Source organism: Pinus tabuliformis, chromosome 7 (genome assembly GCF_031772625.1).
Source record: "Pinus tabuliformis cultivar Carrire ecotype Pingquan chromosome 7, CPIR1, whole genome shotgun sequence".
NCBI lineage: Eukaryota > Viridiplantae > Streptophyta > Pinopsida > Pinales > Pinaceae > Pinus > Pinus tabuliformis.
This window is the reverse complement of record NC_142293.1, coordinates 694,927,750-694,952,336: the sequence shown is the minus strand read 5'-3', so window position 1 is coordinate 694,952,336 and position 24,587 is coordinate 694,927,750. Positions and strand designations below refer to the sequence as shown.

Here is a 24,587-nt window from a genome sequence, read left to right as displayed (position 1 = left end):
CCTTAAGTGTGGCCCAGCACTGTTCTTTCTCCTTATAGTGATTGGGGGTTTATATATTTATGACCCTCCATCTTTCTTTTGTACTGATTTGCCTTAGATTCGCTAATATCCAATGCTGATCTATTTTTTTTTTAGTTAATTCCCATATTCCTTTTTTCCAAATTGTATAGATACCTCTTGATGCTCCTATTACCTGGATTGCTTCCCCTTCGTAGTGTCTGAACTTTTTTTTTAATATTTTCAAATTCTTGGTTGTTTGCTTTTGTCTCCTGAATCATAAGGATATCTGGGTTTTCTTTTGTCAGTATATCTCTTGTTGCATTTTCTTTAAAAGATGTCCCCATTCCTCTGCAATTCCAGGAGACTATTATCATTATTTACTTGTTGGGTGGTGCATGGGTCCTTTCCCCTTTTGCTAGCTTTTCTCCATGTTTCCTGTGCTTTTTCCTAGGAAAGTATCCATAGGTTGCTGCATTCTTAAAGCCATTTATTTTGCTGCTGCTTCATCCCTTAGCTCTTTATTTGTCTTTCTTCCAACCTTTTTTTGGTTTTCTGCATTTGGAAATGCTTCCTTTGATTGTTTTCTGGTTAGAATTCTGTCTACTGAGGGAGGGGGAGAGAGGTGAGCTGAAACTCTGGGGGAGTGAGGAGATTGAGGGGGTTGGGAGAGTGAGGGGTTCTAGATCTAGATCTAGATTTGGGGTTGGGGGATAGGGGGGCTGAAGGGTCCAAGGGATCAAAGGGGTTATGGATGGCGAAGTCTGCTTTTAGCGAGGGAGGGAGGGCTTCAGTGGATGTTGTGGGCTGCAAAGAGGGCTCGGTTGATTGTTTATTAGCTGTCTTCTTTCGTTTGACCTGTTCCTATTTATTTTCCAGATCTTCAATCTTTTCACTTTCATTTTCTTTGTTTTTTGTACATCTATTTGCAAAATGACCATATTCATGACATACCTTGCATTTGAAGGGAATTTGTTCATAGTCCAGCTGTTGTATGCATGTCCACTGATCCACTTTGATTTTGATAGCTTCTAGGAGTCCTCTCCCTAGATCCACTTCTACACAGATTCGAGCGCATGCATGCATGTTTTCTTTTGGCTCGCATCTGTCTATGTATTTCCCAATTGCGTTTCTTATGGCTTTAACTGATTCTTCTCCCCAATAATGGAGGGGAAGATGCAACAATCTAACCCATACAAGTACAACATTTGGAATATCCATTTCTGGATCAAAGTCAGGTGTCCATCTGTTCAAATACAGTCCCCTTGTATCCATAAAATACGGAACGTTCCTAAATATCAAATCTCGGTCCTCTTTGGTTTTGAAATGGAAGGTGTAGTACCCTCTACCATAGAACCTGATTGAGATTTTCCCAGTTATTGATGCAGAATAGTTTCTTTCTACCCATTTTTGGATAGTCCTGGGTGATGGCCACAACTAATCCTCGTCCTGCCAGGGAGAGTGCTGCTTTTCTTGGGAGTGCAGGAGGAAGAGATATCTCTGGTATTTCTTCCATTCTTTTAACAAACTTTGACACTGATGGTCTGCTCTTTGCCGGAACCATTGCAGAAATAAGGGAGGCAAAGGCTTTTGTTGTTACTTCAGTTTCTTGCCGATGATCTTCATCCTCTAATGGGTCCATGTTGCTCAGACCTCAGCAGCAGAAGACTGCTGAGGGTAGCTACGAAATGTTGCGGGTTGGGAGTAGAAAATGTTGGCTGGAACTACGATCTCTCCTTCCGTAGCCTAAGGATCGGACCTCAGCAGCAGGAGACCGTTGAGGTGCAGCAAGGGCTGCTTCACGCTAGGTACTACAACAGCTAGGGTTGCGCGCAGGTATCCAGAGCGGCTCTCTCCATCACTAAATTTAATAGAGAAGTTGGAAATTAATAAACCATATAAATATAATAATTTATTAACTAAAATATAATTTAATTTTAATTTTCACACACATTTTTTATAAAAAAAATCTCCCAAACTAAAATTTCTTTCAAATCAAAAGAATAATTCTAATTCTAATAAAAAACTCCAAAATATTAACTATCAAAATAATCTAAACTCTCAAAATACTAAATTATTTAAACACATATCACTTCAAACTACTTAAAATTATTTAAACACATATCACTTCGAACTACCCAAAATTATTTAGACACATATCACTTCAAACTACCTAAAAATTTTATAAGAATGCAAAAATCTACCTATTATTTTACTATTCTAAAAAATATTCATTCTAATTTTAATTAAAAACTCCAAAATATTAATTATCAAAATAATCTACACCCTCAAAATACTAAATTCTTTAAATACATATCACTTGAAACTACCTAAAATTTTATTAGAATGCAAATATCTACCTATTAGTTCACTATTCTAACCGAAAAATTAACACTATTTAATCGAGGATTCTCTGTACTCTTCTGGTCGAAATTCCCTCAATTAATTGAGGTGCCATTGCTTTTTTTGATATTCCAAGCAAAATTACTTTTTTTTTTCAAAGAAAAAAAACGATCTTTTTATAACCATGATAAAAAGTTACATATACATGCCACAACTTTCCTTTTGTTGTATGATAGAGCATCATAAAAACCTGCTAGAAGGCTATTCTACCTTCCTTCAGTTAAGAGAGATGGAACATTCTGAGCGTAAGCAGAGCCTCCTCTAGAGAGGAAAACAGCTCCCTTCCTCAGCGTTATCAAAAAGAGTCAACAGTTTCCTTATGTTTAATATCCATGATAACAAAAACAGCAGCTGGCATCTTTCCCCGAGTTTCCTCTATCGAGGAAAACAACCCAAGACGAAAAAGAATGCGCAACACTAGCATAAAAGACTAAACAGATTTTCAGAAAAAAGACTTTTCAGCTGTATACAAAAAGAAAACTAGTATGACCAGTTCTGCTAAGTGCCAGGATCATGCAATCTATATACATAAGGAGGCTGGTCCGAGAGGTGGATGCCTCCATTGTTTTCCTCCACTATTCTCCAACTGCCCAAATCTTGTTGTAGACCTTCTTTAGAAAGCTTGTCTGCAGAGTCGTTGCGTTCCCTGTAGATGTGATGAATAGAGAAGATATTAAAAGATAATTTTAAATGTTGTATTTCTTCTAATAAAGGATACAAGATATAATTTTGACATCTGCTTTGATCATTTGCCCATTTGATAACATTTAATGAATCCCCAAAAATCTGAACTGTGAAGATGTTCCTGTGTATCAGCCAACATAGGAGAAGCTTAAGAGCAGATAATTCTGCAAAATTATTTGAGCCACTGCCCAAGCCTACGGAAGCTTTTAGAGAATGTCTTTCGTTTATATGGATGATTAGACCTGCTCCAGCTTTGTTATTTTGAGAGGCTCCATCAAAGTAAGCCCATGGCACTCCTTCCTTGATTTGTTCTTCTCTAACCTGTCTGGGCATCCTTTCTTCCTCTGAATCCGGAATATTCGAATAAATTGATGTACACTGAATGGAAATTGATTCAACAGTGGTTTCCTTGTCCTGAAAAATGAATCTGTTTCTTGCAATCCAAATGCCCCAACAGATAATAGGAGGTAGATTCCTCAATTTCCAAATTGAATTTAAGTGCCACCATTTGTGCCAAGCTTCAGAGGTATTATCCCCTTCCTAGGCTATCGGTGAATGAATAAGCTTCTCAACCTCCATCCATACTTTTTTAACTACAGGACAACCAATAAAAAGGTGCGTTATAGTTTCAGAGTCATTTTTGCACATAGCGCATCTTCCCGGCCCTGATTTAAATCTGGATTGCAAAATGTCCCATGTAGGGACTTTCCCTTTTAAAATACACCAGAAGAAAAGTTTTGCTTTAGCAGGGCACTTTAACTTCCATATTGACTTTTCCCACCATTCCGGATCTCCCCAACCTTTTTTTGTCATGAGGAACTTGTATCCAAATTTTGGGGAGTAGATTCCAGAATCAGCATGAGCCCACACCAGCTGATCTGGTTTGTCTTTAAACCTTACATTTGATCTGGAAAGTTCTTGAATGTAGACCTTCCAATCGTTCCACCAATGGGGATGAAGGTCCAATTCCTCTCCTGATTTCCAAGCTTGTCCCCATATGGTTGAGTGACCGATTTTCTCTACCTGATTTAGGAAAATAATTCCTTTGGACTCGAGATGCCTAATCAGGCCAGGGGGAAGAGCAAAGTTCTCGTTACACCCCACCCAGGGATCCCTTCCAATTCGAATATTTTCACCGTTTCCAATCTGCTAGGACAATCCTTGTTCAATAATTTTGAAGGCATCAATAGTCGCCCTCCAGACTATCGACACATTTCCTCCTTTCTTTTCTGGGTTCCTTATCCAATCCTCAAGAGGAGTGGGGTCAATGTATTTCCGTTTTACCACTTTCGTCCAGAGGTTTTCCATGTTGATGATTCTCCACCCCGATTTTGCCGCCAAGGAGGATCCAAAAGCAGTGATGTCTTTTATTCCCCACCCTCCCCATTCTTTTGGTCTTGCCACTTTCTCCTAGGCAATCCAGGGAAGCACTGAATCCTCCTTTGATCCAGCCCATAGAAATCTGCTACAGATTCTTCTTATCTTTTCCAATATACCTTTAGGAACCTAGGTCAGCGCAACCCAGTAAACTGGGATTGCTAGAAGGACTGATTTAATTAAAGTTAGCCTTCCTACTCTGGAAAGCCACTTAAAGCTCCAGTGAGAAATTCTGGCTTCAATCTTCGCTACCAACCAATTCCAGTCCTGCTTCCTATAATTATCCGGTTTCAGCCAAAACCCCAGATATTTGAAAGGGTCCCCAAGCTTATAAACCTCTAAAGGAAGAACTGAGGTAATTTGGCTTTTCTCCTGTCTATTAAAGCCTTCCAGAATGAGCTGCGATTTCCTATAATTTACTTGCATCCCAGTTGCTTTCATGAAAAGCTCAAGAATCTTCTTAATCTCTTTTATTTCTGACAGGTTTCCATTACTGAAGAGTAAAATATCGTCGACAAAAAGAAGATGCGAAATGCATAAGTTGACAGCAACCTCCAGACCTTTTATTGTTCCTTCCCTTTTGGCTTTTAGAATTAGCTGGCTCAGCCCTTCTGCTACCAGAAGGAAGAGCAGTGGAGACAAAGGGCAACCTTGTCTTAATCCTCTTTGCCCTTTGAAGAACGGAGAGGCTGCTCCATTTATAAGTACCGCATAACTGACACTGGTGATACATCCCATAATCCAATTGATAAAGTCAATTTTAAAACCCAGGTGAGTTAGCAGCATCCGGAGGTAGGTCCAACTGATTCTGTCGTAGGCTTTTGACAGGTCGATTTTCACCACTGCTCCTTTCTTTTTCATCAGTTTCACACTATGAATTGTCTCTTGAGCCACCCCTATGGCTTCATGAATTTGGCGCCCATCCAGAAAACCAAACTGTTCGTTTGAGATGCATCTGGACAGGATTGGCTTTAAACGGACAACAATCACCTTAGCTATAATTTTATAAATGTTGTTGCAGAGCGAAATGGGTCTGAAATCTTCAAACGACTCAGGGTCTTCTTTCTTAGGAATAAGGGCTATAAAGGTTGAGTTAAAAGGCGCATATACCATACCTTTCCTTCTGGATTCCTCAACCACCTCTGTTAATTCTGAGCCAATCTGATCAAAGAAATGCTGGAAAAGTTCTATAGGCCACCCGTCAGGCCCAGGACTTTTATCTTTGGCCATAGATTTTATAATACTCTCCACTTCTTCAGGTGTGACTTCTCCCTGCAAGCCCTCAGCTTCATCCTCCTCCACATATCGAGGAAAACATTGGGCTGTTTTGATAACCTCTGCTAATGTAGGCTCTCCTTGCTCAGAGAATAATTTTTGAAAATGGTTCCTCCCCATGTACGAGAGAGATTCAAAGGTATTGGCCTCTCTACCTTCCTCGTCCTTTAACTTCCAGATAGTATTCATTATCTTCCTCCCTTTTGCATAATTGTGAAAAAAAATTGTATTTTCATCTCCAGCCATCAACCAAATTGCCCTGCTTTTCAACCTCCATTCCTCTTCTCTGTCCAAAATAATTTGACTTCTCTGCTTTTCTAACAACAATATCCTATCCTTCGACTCCTGAGATTCATAGCCATTCGAATCAGGATTTTCCAATTCCCCAAGCTCCAGATTGATATTGATTAAGGCTTCATTTTGTTTCTGCTTCCTCTTTTTTGCCCAATCCAACGTGGCCTTCTTCAGCCTTTTCAAATTTTCCATGAAAAGGAAACTCTTATCTTCCGTGGCATCCCTACACGGGTGTTGCCAAGTTTCATTAAAGAGCTTTCTGAATGATTCCTCCTGCATCCATGATGCGTTGAATTTGAAGGGTGTTGCCGGCTTAAAGGGAGGCTTGGACAGCTCGAGTAGGACTGGGAAGTGATCCGAATTTCCCCCCTCTCCTACCCACTGTCTGAACACCGGGATTCTGGAAGCTAGATCTTCACTTAGAAGAAACCTGTCTAATCTTTTTGCGATTCTAGCTTCACCTGTTCTACAATTTCTCCATGTAGGTTTCAGTTTTAGCAGGTTTGCATCGATCAGATTATGCGTAGCAAGGGCATTTAAAAAGAAATCTGATAGAGGGTCTTCTCTAGCTGAAGGACCCCAAGCCTCGGCATTCCCAATGGAAAAATTTAGATCTCCTCCTACCACCAGATTTTGATTTCTCATCACTGCTTTAGCCAGAAGGTTGTTCCAAAACGAGACTCTCTCCTGGCATGGCCCGTATATATTTAAGATTATCAGAGGGAAGTCAAAATCAGGGGTCATAGCTTCCATCCCCAAAACATGATCCATCCCCCACGTATTGATGAGTTTCATTCTTCCTTCCCTGAAGCCTATAGCCAAGCCTCCCGAGTGACCACTGGAATCCAATGCTTGAAAATGCCACCCCGGGAAAATGGAACACAGAGATGACACCACTTCTGAACTCATGCCTAAGGTCTCCTGCAGCATGAGTACTTCTGGGTTATAACGCTGTACCAACTCCTTCAAAGCCAGTTTTTTGGGTTTACTGGCTAAACCCCTACAGTTCCATGAAAGAAAGATCATTTTGACACATCCCCACAGGGTTTCGCCGCTCTAAGCACCCCAGGAATCGATAGTTGTTTACCATCCGCCACGTCAAATTTTGCTTTCACCTGAGCCTTAGACAGGAAAGACTTTCGTCCCCTCAACTTCTTCATAGAGGTCTGAGGTACATCCATGCCTAAACCTCCGATTGGATCTCCAGAAGCCAGTCTTTTGTCAAGGGAACGCAGGTTATAATGACATACAGGTTTGGAAGGAGAGATTTTTATATCACCGATATCATTTGGAGCCTCTTCACAGTTCAGATTGATCTTGGGGATAGATGCAATGATGTTTTCAACCCGTGAGTGTTCTACAGATGAATGACTATGCGAATTTGAATTTAAGCATGCATCTTTTACTTCAAATGGAGGAGGCATAGAAGGAAAACAAGAGTCCAGATGCGTACCCATCGTGACTTCAAGGATGCCTTCAGATACTTCTTTTGTGACTTCCGGAGCACCATTCCCTGATCCAATAGGAGATCCTTCTCCAAATTCCGGGCGCATGGTCTGTTGTGCCTGCATCAGAGCCTTCTTCTTCTCGTTCCTATCCACTTCCATGGCGTCCTCCACTTGGACCGCCTCATATCTGGGGTCTATCTCCTCTCCTGTTGATACCACCTCTGCTTCGGCTTTCTTTTGTTTCCTCCTGCGGCGAAAACCCAAAGGGCAGTCCCTTGCAAGATGTCCATACTCATGGCATCTATGACACCTAAAAGGCAGGTGTTCGTAGTCCAATGGCTGATCGAAAATGAGGTCTTTATAATGAATTTTTATATTTTCCGCTAGGCCTTCTCCGGGGTTAAGATTGACCAATATCCGGGCCATGGCTTTATTCCTTGTTTCGATGAAAGACATATCCGTTTCCAGATAGGTGCCAAGCATGTTACCAATGGACCTGAAAACTGAATCCACCCATAGAAAAGGAGGTAGTCCAGGGGCGCGAACCCATACCGGGAATGATTCTACCTTTTCTCGTTACGCATCGAACAGTGGCGTCCATCGTCTGAAGAGAACGGGATGGTTCCCAAAAGCCCAATTTTTCGCCATCACCCAGTCCGCCATTTCCTTCTTTTCGAACTGAATCATGAACCATCCTTTTGCTAGAACTGAAACTTTGAAGGATTTTTCTGGGGCCGCCTGCCATTGTTGATCTGCCCAATTTTGAATGAAATGGGCTGAATATTTTTTCCCTCGAGCTCGTCCTACCAATGTGCATTCAGCCACCTCCATAGCTTCCTCTATTTGGACGTCCACCCCCAGAACAAGATTTGCTTCTGTCTTTTTCTTGATTAGTTTCTGTTTCTTCCTCTTCTCCCCAACCTGCCTATTGCCAGAACCCTCTTCCCTTCCTTGAGCGACAACCACCCCATTTGCCGCTTCTGTTTGCTGCGAGAAATCCTTTTTGCCTACTGGCGCAATTCCTGAGGGGATCTCTGAATCAGTAATTCCCACGATACCCCTGATCCTTGCTCCTTTGTCCACTCCTTTTTCTAAGCCCTTCTTTTGGCTGATTTTCTGCTTTGCCTCCCGAGCCATCCTTCCTTCGACCCGCATCTGCTTCAGATCCCGCTATCTCTGGCTCAGGTATCATGCTAGGGTTTACCAAAACCCTTGCTATAGACGATCTAGTTATAGCCGGCGATCTACCTTCTTTAACCGGCCCTAGGTCAGATTTGAGCCCTCCAATCGGGCTATGCCAATACCAATTTTTAGGGCCATGGCCGAAGACCACATCTTCAAGACCTCCAGTATAAGGATGAGCATGAGAGAGGGATTTTGAATTACTTACTTGTGGGAAGCTGAGTACTTCCGCCTGAGGGAAACCCTTCTTCTGAGCACTCGATTCCTGGTGATTGAATTGAACAGGGACCTCCTGGTTTTCCTGCACTACCAGCCCCAACCTTTCTTCCAGAAATTCGATCGAGGTCCTATTGTTCCATGACTCTTGCAGGTCTGGACTCGGCTTCGAAATCCCATGATGACCGCTTGACCCGAAGAACTGTTCAATATTCTGTGTCGTTAGGTCCTTTCCCCACACCGACAGTATGTCTTCCGGTTCAAGGTCGAGCTCGACGGCCTCACTAGGGTTAACCATGATTAATTCACCTGCTTAAACGCTAAAACCGCCAAAAGAACCGTTTCGGTTTTCAGTGACAGGGTAATACCTCGGGTTAGACGGAGAGAGCGACAGCTATGTCGACCGGAAGACAGAGTCTCAGGCGGTTTTCTGATGCCGAGATCGTGAAGCCTCCAACTGCGTCCACGATCCAAAGACTAACCGTCCACGTTTCAAACCGGACCTTCAGATCCCTGCCAGATGTCTTCCTCTGATGCCTTGATTCGCCAGCTGATCCTTCCACTAACCTCCGCTGCATTCGACCGCCTTCCTTATCAAGCTTTACCTTTACAAAAAAGCCCTAGGCCCTCGGCCCAGTTGGCCGCAGCCCTCACACCTACGGCCATCCTCCAACATAGAAGCCTCCTCTATATATTCTTCCAACCAGAATTACTTACGATGCATGTGGGATCTTTTTATTTTTTGATCATTTTTACAATATACAAAAGAATTTAACCTTTATAAATTTACACATAATAAAAATAAATAATTATTTTTAAATTTGAAACTCCAAAGTAATATCACAATATCTTAATTTGTATTTAATTTGGTAATTGAAAAATAAGACCATGTTCACTGAAATGATGTGAAATATTTTTTAAATTGGGTTAAGTTGAGATGAATGTAAGTTATTTTATTGGATAGGAAAAAAAATTATTTTATTGAATAGAAAAAGTTTAATTATTTTTTTAGTAACATGTTATTAGTAGGATTCTGTGAAGTTTGGTCAAGTTTTAATTTCTGTAATTTAATTCTCCCCTCTCCATAAATATAACCTCATCCACTTAAAATGGTAAAATTAATTTACACATTGTAAGTCAATTATGTCCGCACTGCTGACCATATTGCAAATGAAAAAATGAAACTGTAAGTCAATATATATTTGTGAGTCAGAGAATGAATATTGACCTTGCAATCTCCGAGCTATAAACTGAATCTGCCAGTGCGGGAGCAGCGAGGAAAATATGGCATCGATGCTGCATGATAAACAAGCAAACGAGTATTCGGAGCACAGGCCGACTTACCCTGCTTCTTGGTTTTCTATGTTGGCCTCTCTCACTGCCAACCACCAACTGGCTTGGGATGTGGGTGCCGGCAATGGTCAGGCTTCTATTTCTGTAAGAGCTCTTCAACTCTTTTTCTTTTTTGAATTTCACACAGACTGTCGAATTTCATGTGAAACTTTGAATACATGGCCGTCACAACCAATAATTAATGATATTACGGGGGAGTAGATTGCAGAGCATTACGATCGTGTGATCGCCACAGATATAAGCAAAAATCAGCTGGAACTCGCGCACAAACATCCCAAAGTGAAATATGCTGTCACTCCGTCCGTCATGACGGATGAAGAGCTGTTTTCGATTGTGGGCGAGGAGGGATCGGTGGATCTGGTGACGGTAGCCCAAGCAGTTCACTGGTTCGACCTCGAGACCTTTTACTCTCAAGTTAAACGCCTCCTGCGGAAACCAGGGGGTGTGATAGCCGTGTGGACTTATTTGGGTCATACCATCAATCCTGCTGTTGATGCAGTATGTAAAGATGTGTGGGAATCAACCGGACCTTACTGGGACTCCAGAGCTGAGTATGTGGCACAAGGATATCGAACGCTGCCCTTCCCCTTCGAAGCTGTGCTAGATAATGGGCGGGGAAGCGAGGGTAATCCCATGGAAATGGAGATGGAAATACAGGTGTCGTTGGAAAAATTGTTGGGATTTTTCAAATCTGCGTCTGCTGTGGTCACCGCGAGAGAGAAGGGCGTTGACATCCTGAATGAAAAGGTATGCACAAGGCTTAAAGAGGCTTGGGGCGATGAAAACATGATTTACACTTGTAAGCTTCCATTATATATGCTGGTAGGCAAATCGCCTCTGTGAAGCCCGGCTCTGTCTCTGCCATGATGTATGGAAAAGCATCATAATCTTCAGCATATGAGTATTAAATGTAATGAGACAAACCCTCAAATAAATTATGCAAGGAGTGTATGGCATTTCTAGTGCATTGTCTCTGGCAGGGTTCTCACAGAAACGATATTATAATCATGGTTCTGTATCTTGACATATAATTATGGTTTTGCATCTAGCATGGTTCTCGTAGAAACAATATTATAATTATGTTCCAGCATCTTGACATATAATTATAGTTTTGTATCTTGCCTTGGGTTAAGGTAGGGTTGTTTCTTGAAAGTACATGGTCTTCCTTTTGTAGGGAGGTATCTCAGCCATGATTTACATGAGATGTTAACTTTAAGAAAGATAAATTTGGATTGAAATTACCTTATTTTCTTCTTGGGCAGGAGGTGATTCTGCTTTTAATTGGTTGACTAGATATGAAAGTGCTCTATATAATCTAACAAAAGTAAAAGTATGTCCCCTTAACTCCTCACCCAGTTATTTCAAAAAAATAGGTCAAAGTGTTCTGGTTTTGAGTTACTGCTTACCTCATCGGTGCTCTGTTCAACCTTAATCTTACCACATAAGTTGAAAATGATGGGAAACAGAGGAATAATCAAGTGGATATTAGTGGGGATGCCCTAGCTACTGATATTTCAGGTTTATTTTTTGAGAAACCAGGGTTTGATGTCCTAGCTACTAGCACGATCAAGTTTATTTTTGAGAAACCAGCGTTTGATGCCCTAGCTGACAGCGAATTGGTAGATGGTTGTGTGCAAAGACAAATGTTTAGTTCTTGATATATTTGCTATCATCAAATTGTGAAAGTTCAATGAAAGTTCATGAACCATGGAAGTAGGTTGCTTTAGTTTTTTACTATGTTTCAGCAAGCTTAATGGAAATCAACATCATTGTAAAATTCTGTAAAGGACCCATTTAATCTATGTTCGATTATGCATTGACATGAGAATACATTTGAAAATCATCTCCTATATGGTCAATAAAATTAGAAATGTCTTTCACACAGAAATATGTCTGTCTTTGATATAATGCAGCTTTTCTTTTGTCTGATCCTCACAGTATTGTAAGGACATCAAAATCATTTTCTACATAACAAACTGTCTAAATATCTCTATCTCTATAACCTTTTCAGACAATTACCGCCTACCATGAATTCTAATAAACAGAGTCCCTAGGAAGTGACGCATAGTGGCTCCTCTGTCAAATTATTATCCATACATATTTTGATAAAAGATAGCCAGTTTTACTCTCTGGACATTTCATGGTGTTCTACCTGAGCATCTTGAAGCAATACATCACACTAAACTGGTAGCATTATAATTATTGTGCTATGTGCTAATGGTCAATTTTACTAATGAAAATGGATTGGTATACAACCTCATGTCTCAGTAACCTTGGATTTTGTGAGCAATCATGTTCTGTAGGATCAACGTGAAGAAATTATTCGTATCAGAAATTATTATTTTTAATAGTTGTCAATGTTTAGTTATTGGAGACTATGTTTTGATAGATGTACAGCACCATAAGATAAACTAGCAATTGTCTCAGAAGGTACAGAGAAAGGCCGATAGGATTATTAAATTGGAATTGTTGAATTTTTCTAGAAGAGTAAATTGGTTTGTGGAAAACCTTGTTTTCTTGGACTGGATCATTGTGCAATTACTTTTCAGGAACACATTGAATGTCTTATTTCATTTTAGAGTAAGTTAATTACCCAAAATCAAGAGGTTAAGTTAATTACCCAAAATCAAGAAACCTCTATAGATGGCCAAGCATATACGAAGAATACATCTCATTCATATGCAATACCAAATCCATCTTTTCTTTTCTCTGAGTAAAATTTCAAAAGCATGAACACATGCCATTTCATATGCACAATAAACCCAACTTCTGAAATTTCAATGCTTGGATGCATCCCATTCAAAAAATATATCAAAAAAAAAAAGACAAAAATATAGAACATTTAACAACTCCTGCTTTCAAATGCTCATGTTGCTTTGATGAAGAACTTTACTCACCTCCACATGTATGTTTCTCATGATATCATTTGCAGTAGTGCTTTTGCTTCAAATCTCTTTAACCTCCACATGCTTGTTTCTTATGATATCGTTTGCACTAGTGCTTCTGCTTCAAATCTCTTTAACAAGATAAAGTGTTATGTCCCCAGTTCAAGCATTTCACATTAGAAGATGTTTGTCCATTATTAATATTCACATTAGAAGATGTTTGTCTATGATTATTAATACAAAACAGGCAGGTCCACAAAAAGAACCTAAGACTATTACATCATTTGACATTAGATGGTGTTTGTCTATGCTTAATGGTACAAAACATGCAGATCCATCCCAAGAACCTAAGACTATTACATCCTTCATTGAAAAGGGTAGATCTTTTTAAAATCAACAAAAATTTGCCCAGGTAAGGCGGAAATGATCCAGATTTGTAATTAGCTTTTTTCTGTTTAACTTTTTGTTCTTTTAGTCTAAAGCTTTGTGCTTCTTTGATAAGCATCGTGTTACTGATACAAAATTAGAAAGCAAATGATGTTCAGGTGCATGACATAAATTAAAAGAGCTTTCAGGCGCATTACAGAAATTAAAAGAGCCTTAGAATTTCGCAAGTTTTCCTTTCTGTCGGAACCTTTACCCTTCACCAAACAAATATTTATGGGAATTGGAGAGGGAGTAGCCTTCTAATGCCTTCAAAAATATTATCTTCAGCTGTTTCTTGATGATAGAAAACTGTGGGTATTGCAACAAAGACTACTGATCTGCCACTATTGTTGAGCAGTGACAGCTATAACTGGGGCATAAAGAATTCTGATGTCATCCAGCTCAGCCTTGTTATTGCATTGTGGACACTACACATTTACAGAAATAGAAAATTACAATCCCCAAGATTTGGTTGCAACAAAAACATAGAAACTTAATTTTTTGAAAAACTTCATTACAATCCCCAAGATTTGGTTGCAACAAAAACATAGAAACTTAATTTTTTGAAAAACTTCATAGCCTTACCAGTTCATTTAACATCAAGACCATGGAAATCAACAATTGCGAGGTTGAATAATCTTACCTTGCCAATGTTATTCTCATGTAGCTGAAGCCACTTTCTAATACAAGACATGCCAAACATGTGTCCACAAGCAAGGGAGCTGCATTTTCATTTTTCAATTGTCAGTCTTTGGACATTTGAAAGCTCTTATAAAATGAATAAAACATTTTGATGCAAGGAAAAAGATAATTTATATGATTTCTGATAACAAGACATAAACATCAAACTAACAGAAGACTACTAGTACTGACGGAAGCTGGTCGCTTCACTCTTGACGAAACAACTGAGGAAAGAGAGAATTGCGACAATCAGTCATGGAAAACAAAATCGACAGTGAACTCCTTCCCTAAAGAGCTCTATGCAAAGGTTTACTCTCACATGATTATTTGTTGCAACTAATGTGACACTGAGATTATGTGATGAACTCTACCGTAACTTCACCACAATAGGCTGTGTGACCGGATAATCTGAGCCTTGCTTTGCAGCGAATCTTCCTTTCAATGTAAAAAGCATTTGCAACATAATGATTTTTTGATAATAGAAAGCTATTTTTAATTTTAAAAAGGACAAGATTATTTAGGCTGCTCTATTGGAGATTATGGTGTTTCAGAATTGTAATGGTTGACAAACTAGACATGAAAAAGGTGGATATTTGAGATACACATCAAATTATGAAGAACACAGATGTAAATTTCTTACAAGTTGAAAGCTTATACCTCCTGCAGCACTCTCTATGTTTTTATGACAATTTGTGGCTTCTACACATAACCAGCTTATACCAACGTTTCAGTGATTTTCTTTCCCAAAAGCATTAGAAGTATTGATTTCACACATTATCAAGATTATATGTCGTATAAATTATTTTAATGATTGAAAGTAGTGTTCAATTCTTTGAATGTCAAAGAAAACATTGCTTGACTTTGCTAATAGTTTTGAGTCTTGACACAACAAAAAGTAGAATGGCCTTTCTCAGTGGCATTATTGTACATACCATATACGGTAATCCCCTGCAGTTGTCCACTCCTCCATACAAATAGAACAATGCAGAGCCTCAGCATCACTTGTAAGAAGTAAATGACTTCTATCACTTGTGCTCTCATCTCCACTCATATGAGAACTTTTTCCCTTGTTACTGATTTGTTGACAAGGTTCCACTGTGGACTGTTGAGCCTCTGGACTAATTACCAACCTACACTGATCAGTTTTTAACTGATGTTTTACTTTCCATTGCTGCCTCGATTCTTTAATCAGCCTTTGTTCTCCAAACATAGAGTTTTCTTCTTGTTTTAGTTCAGGAATAGTTGTCAAAGTAGAACGAACTTGAGCCGTTTCTTTCTCAGCTTCCATCTTGACAAATATTTTTCTCTCTCTCTTTCTTCTCAAAGCTTCCTAACTTTTCTTGCAGAACTTGGACAGTTCCCTGCAAAGAACAAATAATGTTTTCTCGCTAAGTTCTTCTCCAGTTTCACCTGTTTCAAAGCCCCTTTCTACAAATGTTTTTGATATGTCAGCGTTTTTCTCTTCTCCCTTTTTCTTTTCTTCAGTTGCTTTTCTCAAGGCATCTACCGCTTTTTGTAGATAGTCCTCCTTTTCTTGCAGCTTCTTTTCCAATTTTTCCTTCTCACAGGCCACGTTATGCAAATCAACCTTCCCCCGATTTAGTGCCCTCGCATATTTCATATTGTCATCATTCAGCTTAATCAGTTCCCTCATTTAATTAATGTTGCTATAATTCTGTATATGATCATTGAAACCCAAGAATACCCTTGCTGAGATTCCGTGATACATTTCAAAAATACCGAAGTTAGCAGCAGGTGGAACTGACTGCGAGAATGAGATGTTTGTTCTTGTAATGGGAAAATGTTGGGCAGTATTACTAATCCCAAGGCATTGAGTATTAAATTGATGCAACTGAGAATTAGAAGTTTCAGTTACACTGCTCGGAAACATATTCCAGTTGTTTACAATTCCATGACTCTGTGGTGGAATAACCCTGCCCTCTTCGAATTGAGACCGTTGCCAACTGAGTTCCGTCTCCAGGCGAAACGGAAAATTCTTTACAAATTCAGGAATTCATGGCACCGATTCCAAACATTCCAAATAAGGCAAGAGATAGGTCTCTAGTTGCCCATGAGTAGCCTGCACGTGATATTGGTAGGGAATGGGGCAAATGACATTTTCATCTTGATTTCTAACCCTGGCCACATTTGAAGTATCAATTAAAAGCGTATTTGCACTACCATAGTCTCCCAGATTTTCCCACACTCTAGTCAAATTCTTATAACATCCATAAACTGCATTGCCCTGTCGGTTGATTCTCGTTATGATACAGTCCTCAATGGAATAAGAAAGAATCCTACCAGAACTACTACCTCCTAAAATGTTCTGCAGCACAAAATCATGCACCTCTCTAGGTTTCTCTGACCACAGAACCACCTTGAATGCAGAAAAACAAGGCCACAGAAATCTGCAAGCGTGAGGGTGCACAAACACAATATAGGGGTCCACAACCAAATTACCATGGGCAAAAGGACCCTTACTTTTGTGAACAAAATGTGCCAGGACATATTCTATACTGATTACCAGCAACTTGTCATATTTCCTCACTCTTATTTCCTTCACCATCTTTCTCTGCTCCGACTCTGCCCATCTAGAGAATCTCCTTGACAGGCCCTTTGCAATGCCTTGCATCTGATTCCCCGCAACATGATCTCTTGAACGAAACTTGACATTACTGTAATACTGCACCCAAAGTTCTCCATCAGAAACTTCTCGGACAGAGGCTTCCCATCCTTTGCAGTCTGCAAGATTTTGTTCAGCAGTTTCAGCACATTCCTCAGCTAACTCGACCTTGATCCTCTGCAAAATTGCCCCTGCAGCTTCAGAATCCGAACCATTCATTCCCCTCTCCTTCCTCTCCACTTCCTCTTGCATTTGCCCTCTTTCATTACCCTCACTCCTCCCCTGCTCCAAATCGACCAATGCCAATGAAAACTTCTGCCATTTCTCCCCAAATCGATCTCCTTCTCCGCGTTCAATCTTCCCCTCCCCTTTCAAGTTTCCCGTCTTCAACAATTAATATCCCGACCTTCACTGATTTCATTCAATCTCCTCTTCTTCAACAATTCCATACCCTGCAACCCATTGATTTCATTCCATTTTCTCTTTTTCAACAATTCACAATACCAATCCCCATTTTCTACAAACTGCTGCCACAAATCAGGTGTCTGCTCTCTAACAAGCAATGCAGTGACAACCCCATAGCGAACACCATTTTGGGTCCCCTTTGTGTGAAAAATGAGAGCATTTCGGCGAACCACCTCAAAAAATTTCACCCTTTCAGAAATGTAGGCAGACCAGTTGGTGACATTTCCATTCATGCCTTGTTCAATTGCATCGAGAAATCCAGGGTTGCAATAAGAAACACTCGGCAGTCCCGACAGATGCTCCATAACCAGAGAAGCCACATACAGGTCGCCGCCGTGGTTTTCTTCACGTTGCGTTTGAGGGCGGGCAGAACGGGGGCGATGTCGGTCAAGACCACGTCGAGGCCGAGCAGGGCCAGGCCCATTCCGGCGACGCCGCAGCCAGTCTCGAGTTCGATTCCACGTTTGTTCTTGAATTGGAAGATTTGGGCGTACGCGGGATTGGGGTTCGGGGTTGGCGTGACAAGGCAGCGTTCCACGAATTTGACGACGACGAGGGAGCAGGGCCAGACGGAGGTGCCGAAAAAGCAACAACCATTAGCGGACGAAAGAAACCATTAACTCTGAGGAGTGACATAAAAGAATGAGAAAAAGAAGTAAAATATCTTCGATAGTGACATAAAAGAATGGGAAAAAGCACTAAAAATATCTTGTCTTGTCATGGAGTGCACACTAGAACTCAGGGGAAAAGAAGTCAACTCAACCCATATTTGGAAAAAGCAATGACACTTCAAATCAATGGTTGAAAGTAGCAGGGTAAAAGTGTTGACTAAGAGGTTGATGGATAGGAAGGCTTATTGCTTAAATATAGAAACAAAATCTTGGATAATATTTTGTGAGTAGAGAAAGAATCCTTGAACTTACTGGAATATTGATTGTATTCCATATTTGAAGAGGTAGTGATTGTTGTCTCTCTTGGTAGGCAGTGTGAAAATTATGTTGATGTAAATTTCTAGTAAAAACATTATAATGAATAATTGAAATATAATTATAATGACCAATTGAAATGTATTAGGAAAAATATTCAATGGAATTTAACAAAAGTATGTTACAAAAGTTTTTGTGTAGATTTAACTAAAATTATATTATTCTTAATTTTTCAGATTTTTGATGTGAAATATTATTATCTTATTATTTTTACGCCGTAAGGCATTCCTGTGAGAAAGACATCCCTAAAATGTGACGTGTGCGATCCTGAGCCATTGATTCTGTGTGTTAGATGATTGGGGTGTTTTCTACCGTTCGTTTACTCTGTTTTTTCATAGAAAAATGGTTTTTTCCCATGGTAATGGGCCATGAAAGGCCAGGCCTGGCCTGCTGGCGATGAGACTCTTCACAGAAACTGCCTGCTGGCGTTGAAACTCTTCTGCTGGCGATGAGGCGATGAGACTCTTCCCAAAGACTTTTCGTGTCTTTCTGCATGCGTAGCCTTGTGCTGTTATATCAATATTTGTACTTTATAGAAATACTCTCGCTATATCAATATTTGTACTTTATAGAAATACTCTCGCTCCAAGAACTGCGTGGATTTATCAATCCGTGGGTGGCAGATGAAGTTGATGGTGTGCAGCCTCATTCATTGCCCATTCTTTCGCAGTTCATTCTTTTGTCTGAAAGCTTCTCCCTCCCAAATTGTTGCCCCTTCACCCATTTTTAGCACAACTTATTATCTCATGTCAGGCCAAAAGTTTGCAGGTTTAATCCGAACTTGCAGCAGACCAGGAGGACGAAGAGGAGCACCAGGAGGACGAAGAGAAGCATTGAGGTCCATGGCGTCTGATTCATCTGCAACCTCCAAGCCTTTGGGAGTTCTCTTTGTTTGCCTTGGTGAGTACCGTCCATCCAATGATTCAACGAGTTCGTTCGGTATCGGTCATTGTTCGCGATGATGCTTCCATGCAGTATTCATCTGCAATATAAAAACGTTGTGCATACCCTGACATAAATATTTGCGGTATTGATTGTTTTCTGCTCTGCTATTTTCAGTGGATTTTGTTCTGCGATTCTCAGAATTTGTCAGCATGTCGATGGGAATGCCACATCAAATTGGCTCCTCGTGTGGAAGTATTTTAACAGCTGAAAAACTTTCATATTCGGAGACCTGTTCTGATTGTTGTTTAGATGAGGCGGGAAGAATTGTATCAGCTCAATGGAGTCCTGCTTCAGGTCTGAAATGTACAACCCGGAGACCTAAAGTAGATTTTGTTATACATCGACTGCAAGTTTCTTCTTCTGCTGTAAGCTCATGTAGTTCTTCACCCTCTGCCAATGATGGATGGAGAAGGCCTGTTCATAGTCCAAGAGGACAAAATGGCCATATTCGGTCTGACTTATCGGTGGCCTGCAAGTCCTTTGAGTCCCAAACTCTGGCTCCTGCCACCGATTGGGAAGCTGGACTTGGTGCCCAATTTGAGCAGAGTTACGAAGAAAAAGTGCATGTATTACCTGTGGGTGCTGTGAAAAGGCATAGAGCTGGGGGAGTCCCTGTATTTGTTATGCTCCCTCTGGATAGCATAAACCATAACAATAGCGTCCATAGACAGATGGCTATGAATCTCAGTCTTCAGGCGTTGAAGAGTGCTGGTGTTGAGGGAGTTATGATGGATGTTTGGTGGGGTCTTGTTGAACGAGAGGCTCCAGGGCAGTATAACTGGTCTGGATACAGAGAGCTGTTGGAAATGGTGAAGAGCCATGGATTGAAAGTCCAGGCTGTAATGTCATTTCACCAGTGTGGAGGAAATGTTGGGGATTCTGCCAAGTATGAACGCTAAATTTTCCGTATAAAACTCAATTATTTCTTCTGTGAAAGTCCAATTTATTAAAGTGAAAATTATGTTGTTTTAGGCCTCAGAATGGTTCAGGAATTGAGTGTTTATGTGCTTTGTAATTGTGCAGTATTCCATTGCCTAAGTGGGTTGTTGAAGAAATAGACCGAGATAATGATCTGGTCTACACAGACCAATGGGGCAGGCGAAACTATGAGTATATTTCGTTGGGATGTGATAATCTCCCAATTTTGAAGGGAAGAACGCCTGTCCAATGCTACGCTGATTACATGACGAGTTTCAAGGAGAGTTTTAAGGATCTTTTGGGGGAAACCATTGTGGTAAGTTTTAACTAGTTTTACCGTGTTGCTAGTTGTTTGGTCACAGGGTACATCTAAGCTTTTCCCTCCCATTTTTAAAATAGAAATGCATCTAGCTATCATGATAAAAGAGAGCATAGCTCCAATCTCTTGAGATTCTGTAATTTGATATTAATTTTGAGGTGTAACCTGTCTTGTTATTTTCTCAATTATTTTTTCTCTCAGTAACTTTTGGAAATTTGTGTCTTATTTGAAAATGCATTTACATTGTTAAAAGGCTCAAGCTTAATTCTGCTCGTTGTTCCTCCGCTTATTAGTTTCTCGTGGATCGAACTTAATTCTGTGCTTGTTTGCCTTCCACAATCTCTCTGTTTTTCTTAGTTGCTCAAGCCTCAAAATTAACTCGATGCTCCTTAGTTTTCCATGAACCCACTTGTGTTTTGGATATCTGTATCAGACTTGGTCAAGAACTCAAATATCTCTATCTTTGACCAAAATGAAAGATCCCTACGTCTGACAAGTCCCAGATAGGATATCTATTCTGCCAAATTTGCCTAGGATTTACACCTAGCTTTGAAAGAATATTGTTCATGGTGGGGAAAGCTTGTTTCTGAGAGATTTAAACCTTGTTCATGGGAGATTCAAACCTAGGTTCTCCACACAAAGATCACCATACTATCTCAAATCAAAAGATCCTGCGATTGAGAAGCAGTGGGTTAAGTATCTACCAATTCACCCAAGATTTGTACTTGGCCCCGATCTTTGAACAAGTAAAATGGGCCATGAGTTGGAAAACTTGTTTATTGGAAATTCAAGACATTGTTAGGTTTGAAAGACCCCTGCTTTATCATCTAGTCAAACTCCTGTCAACCATATTTTCTCTATTTTGCCTGATCCAAATTCTCTAGGCCTCAATTATTGGGTATATGCTTGGTCTAATCATGCTCACTCTTTGAATAGGAGTCTTAGATAGCTCTAATATGCTCCATGTTGCAACTTGCACCTCATTTTTACCACGGAGTTATGGTATTGATTTGTTTGTCGCCAGCCTCTTGTTGTACCTTTGGCCTCATTTTCACAACAGATGTTTGCCCCAACCTCATTTTTTAATTTTTACCAGAGTTTGTTTACTCTTTACCCCAACCCTCTTTTTAACAGAGGTTGGATATATATAAGAGAGGTTGGATATAGATTGTCTCTGGTACATAGCTTACACATTGCTATTGCGCATCCTGGCGCGGAGATTGGATGACCCAAATATTTCTATGTAGCCCCATCTTTTATGATCAGAGCTTCTTTTTTCATGTGGCTATAAATGATGGCTTATGAGCAATTACCATAACCAAACTTGTCTTTATGAATTTTCTACGAGACATATCTTTGGGCTGAAAATACTATAACCTGTTTTGGTCCCAACTTTTATGATCAGGGCTTCTTTTCTATGTATCCATACAGGCTTTAGTTATATGTCTTAGAAAATACTATAACCTGTTTTGGTCCCAACTTTTATGATCAGGGCTTCTTTTCTATGTATCCATACAGGTTTTAGCTATATGTCTTAGAAGTAATTTTCTTGATGTATGATATATCCTGTTCTAAAGATACGATGATGCATCTATCCAGCTTGGACAAAGTAATCTGGTTTGTTTTGTATTTGTGTTGTAGGTTAAAAGCCTTGAGCATTGGTATTAAAACTGTCTGTTCCATATGCTTCCTCTTATGAAGCATCTCAATATGTTCTTTCCCTATTTGCATTTACCAGAATGCAATACACTTACGTTGAAAATGTTTTAACTAGTGCCCAACTTGTTCGATGAGCCTCGACCACATGTATGTGTTTTGAATGCTACAAGTCTGAGTTACGAGTTTAGTCTTTTTATGTCCAAATTCCCTAATCTGTATTAAGCAAGCTTGTTATCACCATGCCTTGTTTTTCTTGAAATATTATTGACCCTAATGCCTACCATTTCTAACTGAGTCTTAGTAATGACCACCATTAAAAGAATAAGTTGTAAATGTAATTATACTGTAATTTAGGAAGTTATGTAACAATGTCTTCCTATTAAAATGATGTTGCCCGAGAGGCTTGTTGTATTGTTAGAGAGTGATTGATGACCCTGAATAATAAGAATTCCAATCCCTTGACCCATGGAGGTTTCCTTGACACACTGTCAAGGTTTTACCACGTAAAAAATTCTGTGTCTACTTGTGTTGATTTAGTATCTGTTTCTTGTGTACATTTTCTTTCTTGTTTATGAAATCTATGGGCTCTAAATACCAACACTGACTGTTGTTTTAAGTAATGTGCTTTTGGTTGGATGTTAAAGCAAGCCTAGAATTTGAACGTAGAATTTAAAATTTGTCTATCATGGGTGTAATTTGTCCATCATAATACAGGAAATTCAAGTGGGAATGGGTCCTGCAGGAGAGCTGCGGTATCCATCTTATCCTGAGAGTCATGGTACATGGAGATTCCCGGGGATTGGAGCATTTCAGTGCTATGATAAGGTATAAACATTTATCTTTTAAATTTTCCTCTGGTTAACAGAACTGCATCCTACCCTTTTTATACAAACACACATAATATTATAGCTGGTATTTGGGTTTAGTTTTTTTAGGCCATTCAGGTCAAATCCCATTTAGTAACTAGTTTGGGCATCCCTGTATTGCAGTTTATGATCTCTAATCTTAGAGCCACAGCTGAAGCTGCTGGCAAGAAGGAATGGGGTAATGGAGGTCCAAGTGATGCAGGTCACTACAACAACTGGCCTGAGGACACCCCATTTTTTCGCAGAGATGGTGGCTGGAACTGTCCTTATGGTGAGTTTTTTCTGAAGTGGTATTCTGGTATGCTTCTTGATCATGGAGAGAGAATCCTAAGAGCAGCTGAAGCCATTTTCCGTGGCACTGACACCAAGCTTTCTGGGAAAGTGGCTGGTATTCATTGGCATTATGGAACCAGATCTCATGCCCCTGAACTTACTGCTGGATATTATAATACCAGATTCAGAGATGGGTATCAGCCTATAGCTTCCATGTTTGCAAGACATGGGGTGATTTTCAATTTTACTTGCATTGAGATGAAGGATTGGGAACAGCCAGGAGATGCACAGTGCTCGCCAGAGAAGCTGATCAAACAAGTCATCCTTGCAACTAGGAAGGCTGGGGTCCCTCTTGCAGGGGAGAATGCTCTTCCAAGATTTGATCAAGGTGCACACAATCAGATCATTGGGAATGCCAGTCTCCGACTACCAGAAGATGGTCAAAACACCGCAGTTGAACCAATGTGTGCATTCACTTATTTGAGAATGAGCCAGCATTTGTTCCAGCGTGAAAATTGGAGCTTATTTGTCTCATTTGTTACGAAAATGGCACAAGGAGGGGCGACCTCAAATTCATGGGAGCAAGAACATAGAGATACAGACTCATTTGTCCATGCTACGGGCCCATTGATCCAAAAGGCTGCTGCACTCTTGCATAATTAGGCCTAAAGTATACGTTTTTTTTCGCAGCAAGCAAAATCTGAATGTAAACAATATTTATTGGTGGAATTAAATTAATTGGTTCCTGTATATATCCTACTCCATGTAAAATTTGCCCAAAGACAGGCTTTTAATGGCTATGCCAAAGCAGTATAATTAATCCTTATGACATTAACATGATTTCTAACTCAGTATAATTGGCCTTTATTGCAGTAACATGACTTCATATTTTGATTTGAAGAGGTGTTCCAATAAGATCACTGCAGCTACATAGCTATGATCAATTTAATACTTCCAGAATTCAATTTATGGCGTGCCAGGGTTAATACAAGTGTTTTAGTAAGTTCCTTATTTTTGTTCATACTTCATAACTTTAAAAAATGCACAAAATCCAGATATGGAAAAGACCAAAATCCAGGTGGAAAAGACTAGAAATGAACACCATTCGTGACTGTCGAGTTTTTATGAACTATAATCTGTCGAGCTATCCATTCGTCCCTACATAAATCACACACAATGAGCAACAGAGGCCCTCAGATTGCAGGCCGTTGCACGTAGCTTACGTATATAGTGGTAGTATAGTGGCAGCCAGTCAGATTTGATCCTGGTCTGTTCAGGATAACTCTCACCAACTACCGATTCTCCTAGATTA

At 40.0% G+C, this 24,587-nt stretch overlaps 3 protein-coding genes across 4 annotated transcripts; 2 read left to right on the top strand and 1 right to left on the bottom strand.

Moving 5' to 3' along the window:
• The first annotated feature begins 10,069 nt into the window (after window positions 1-10,069).
• Window positions 10,070-11,196, top strand: LOC149249406 (uncharacterized). The gene is made up of 2 exons (XM_089456241.1): window positions 10,070-10,313; window positions 10,431-11,196. Exons 1-2 carry the CDS (start codon window positions 10,161-10,163, stop codon window positions 11,070-11,072), a joined length of 795 nt encoding a protein of 264 aa, XP_089312367.1. The 5' UTR covers window positions 10,070-10,160; the 3' UTR covers window positions 11,073-11,196.
• A 2,202-nt stretch (window positions 11,197-13,398) lies between these two features.
• LOC149249405 (uncharacterized) lies at window positions 13,399-17,898 on the bottom strand. Of its 2 annotated transcripts, none has more exons than XM_089458686.1 (3): window positions 15,154-17,898; window positions 14,184-14,262; window positions 13,399-13,968 (listed from the first exon to the last, which is right to left on the bottom strand). In XM_089458686.1, exons 1-3 carry the CDS (start codon window positions 15,507-15,509, stop codon window positions 13,885-13,887), a joined length of 519 nt encoding a protein of 172 aa, XP_089314812.1. In that variant the 5' UTR covers window positions 15,510-17,898; the 3' UTR covers window positions 13,399-13,884. Both variants share the same exon structure in this region; 1 of them encodes a protein (XP_089314812.1).
• A 1,482-nt stretch (window positions 17,899-19,380) lies between these two features.
• Window positions 19,381-24,116, top strand: LOC149249404 (beta-amylase 1, chloroplastic-like). The gene is made up of 4 exons (XM_089458685.1): window positions 19,381-20,126; window positions 20,264-20,474; window positions 22,851-22,961; window positions 23,126-24,116. The coding sequence occupies exons 1-4, from the start codon at window positions 19,390-19,392 to the stop codon at window positions 23,936-23,938; spliced, it is 1,872 nt and encodes a 623-aa protein (XP_089314811.1). The 5' UTR covers window positions 19,381-19,389; the 3' UTR covers window positions 23,939-24,116.
• The last annotated feature ends 471 nt before the right edge of the window (window positions 24,117-24,587 follow it).

Coding starts and splice junctions, on each gene's coding strand:
- LOC149249405 (XM_089458686.1), bottom strand. CDS start 15,509: ATGGAAGCTGAGAAAGAAACGGCTCAAGTTCGTTCTACTTTGACAACT. Junction 14,263..15,153: donor GCAGGGGATTACCGTATATG/GTATGTACAATA, acceptor ATGAAAATGCAG/CTCCCTTGCTTGTGGACACA. Junction 13,969..14,183: donor ATGAGAATAACATTGGCAAG/GTAAGATTATTC, acceptor GTAAATGTGTAG/TGTCCACAATGCAATAACAA.
- LOC149249406 (XM_089456241.1), top strand. CDS start 10,161: ATGGCATCGATGCTGCATGATAAACAAGCAAACGAGTATTCGGAGCAC. Junction 10,314..10,430: donor ATGGTCAGGCTTCTATTTCT/GTAAGAGCTCTT, acceptor ACGGGGGAGTAG/ATTGCAGAGCATTACGATCG.
- LOC149249404 (XM_089458685.1), top strand. CDS start 19,390: ATGTCGATGGGAATGCCACATCAAATTGGCTCCTCGTGTGGAAGTATT. Junction 20,475..22,850: donor TTTTGGGGGAAACCATTGTG/GTAAGTTTTAAC, acceptor ATCATAATACAG/GAAATTCAAGTGGGAATGGG. Junction 22,962..23,125: donor CATTTCAGTGCTATGATAAG/GTATAAACATTT, acceptor CCTGTATTGCAG/TTTATGATCTCTAATCTTAG.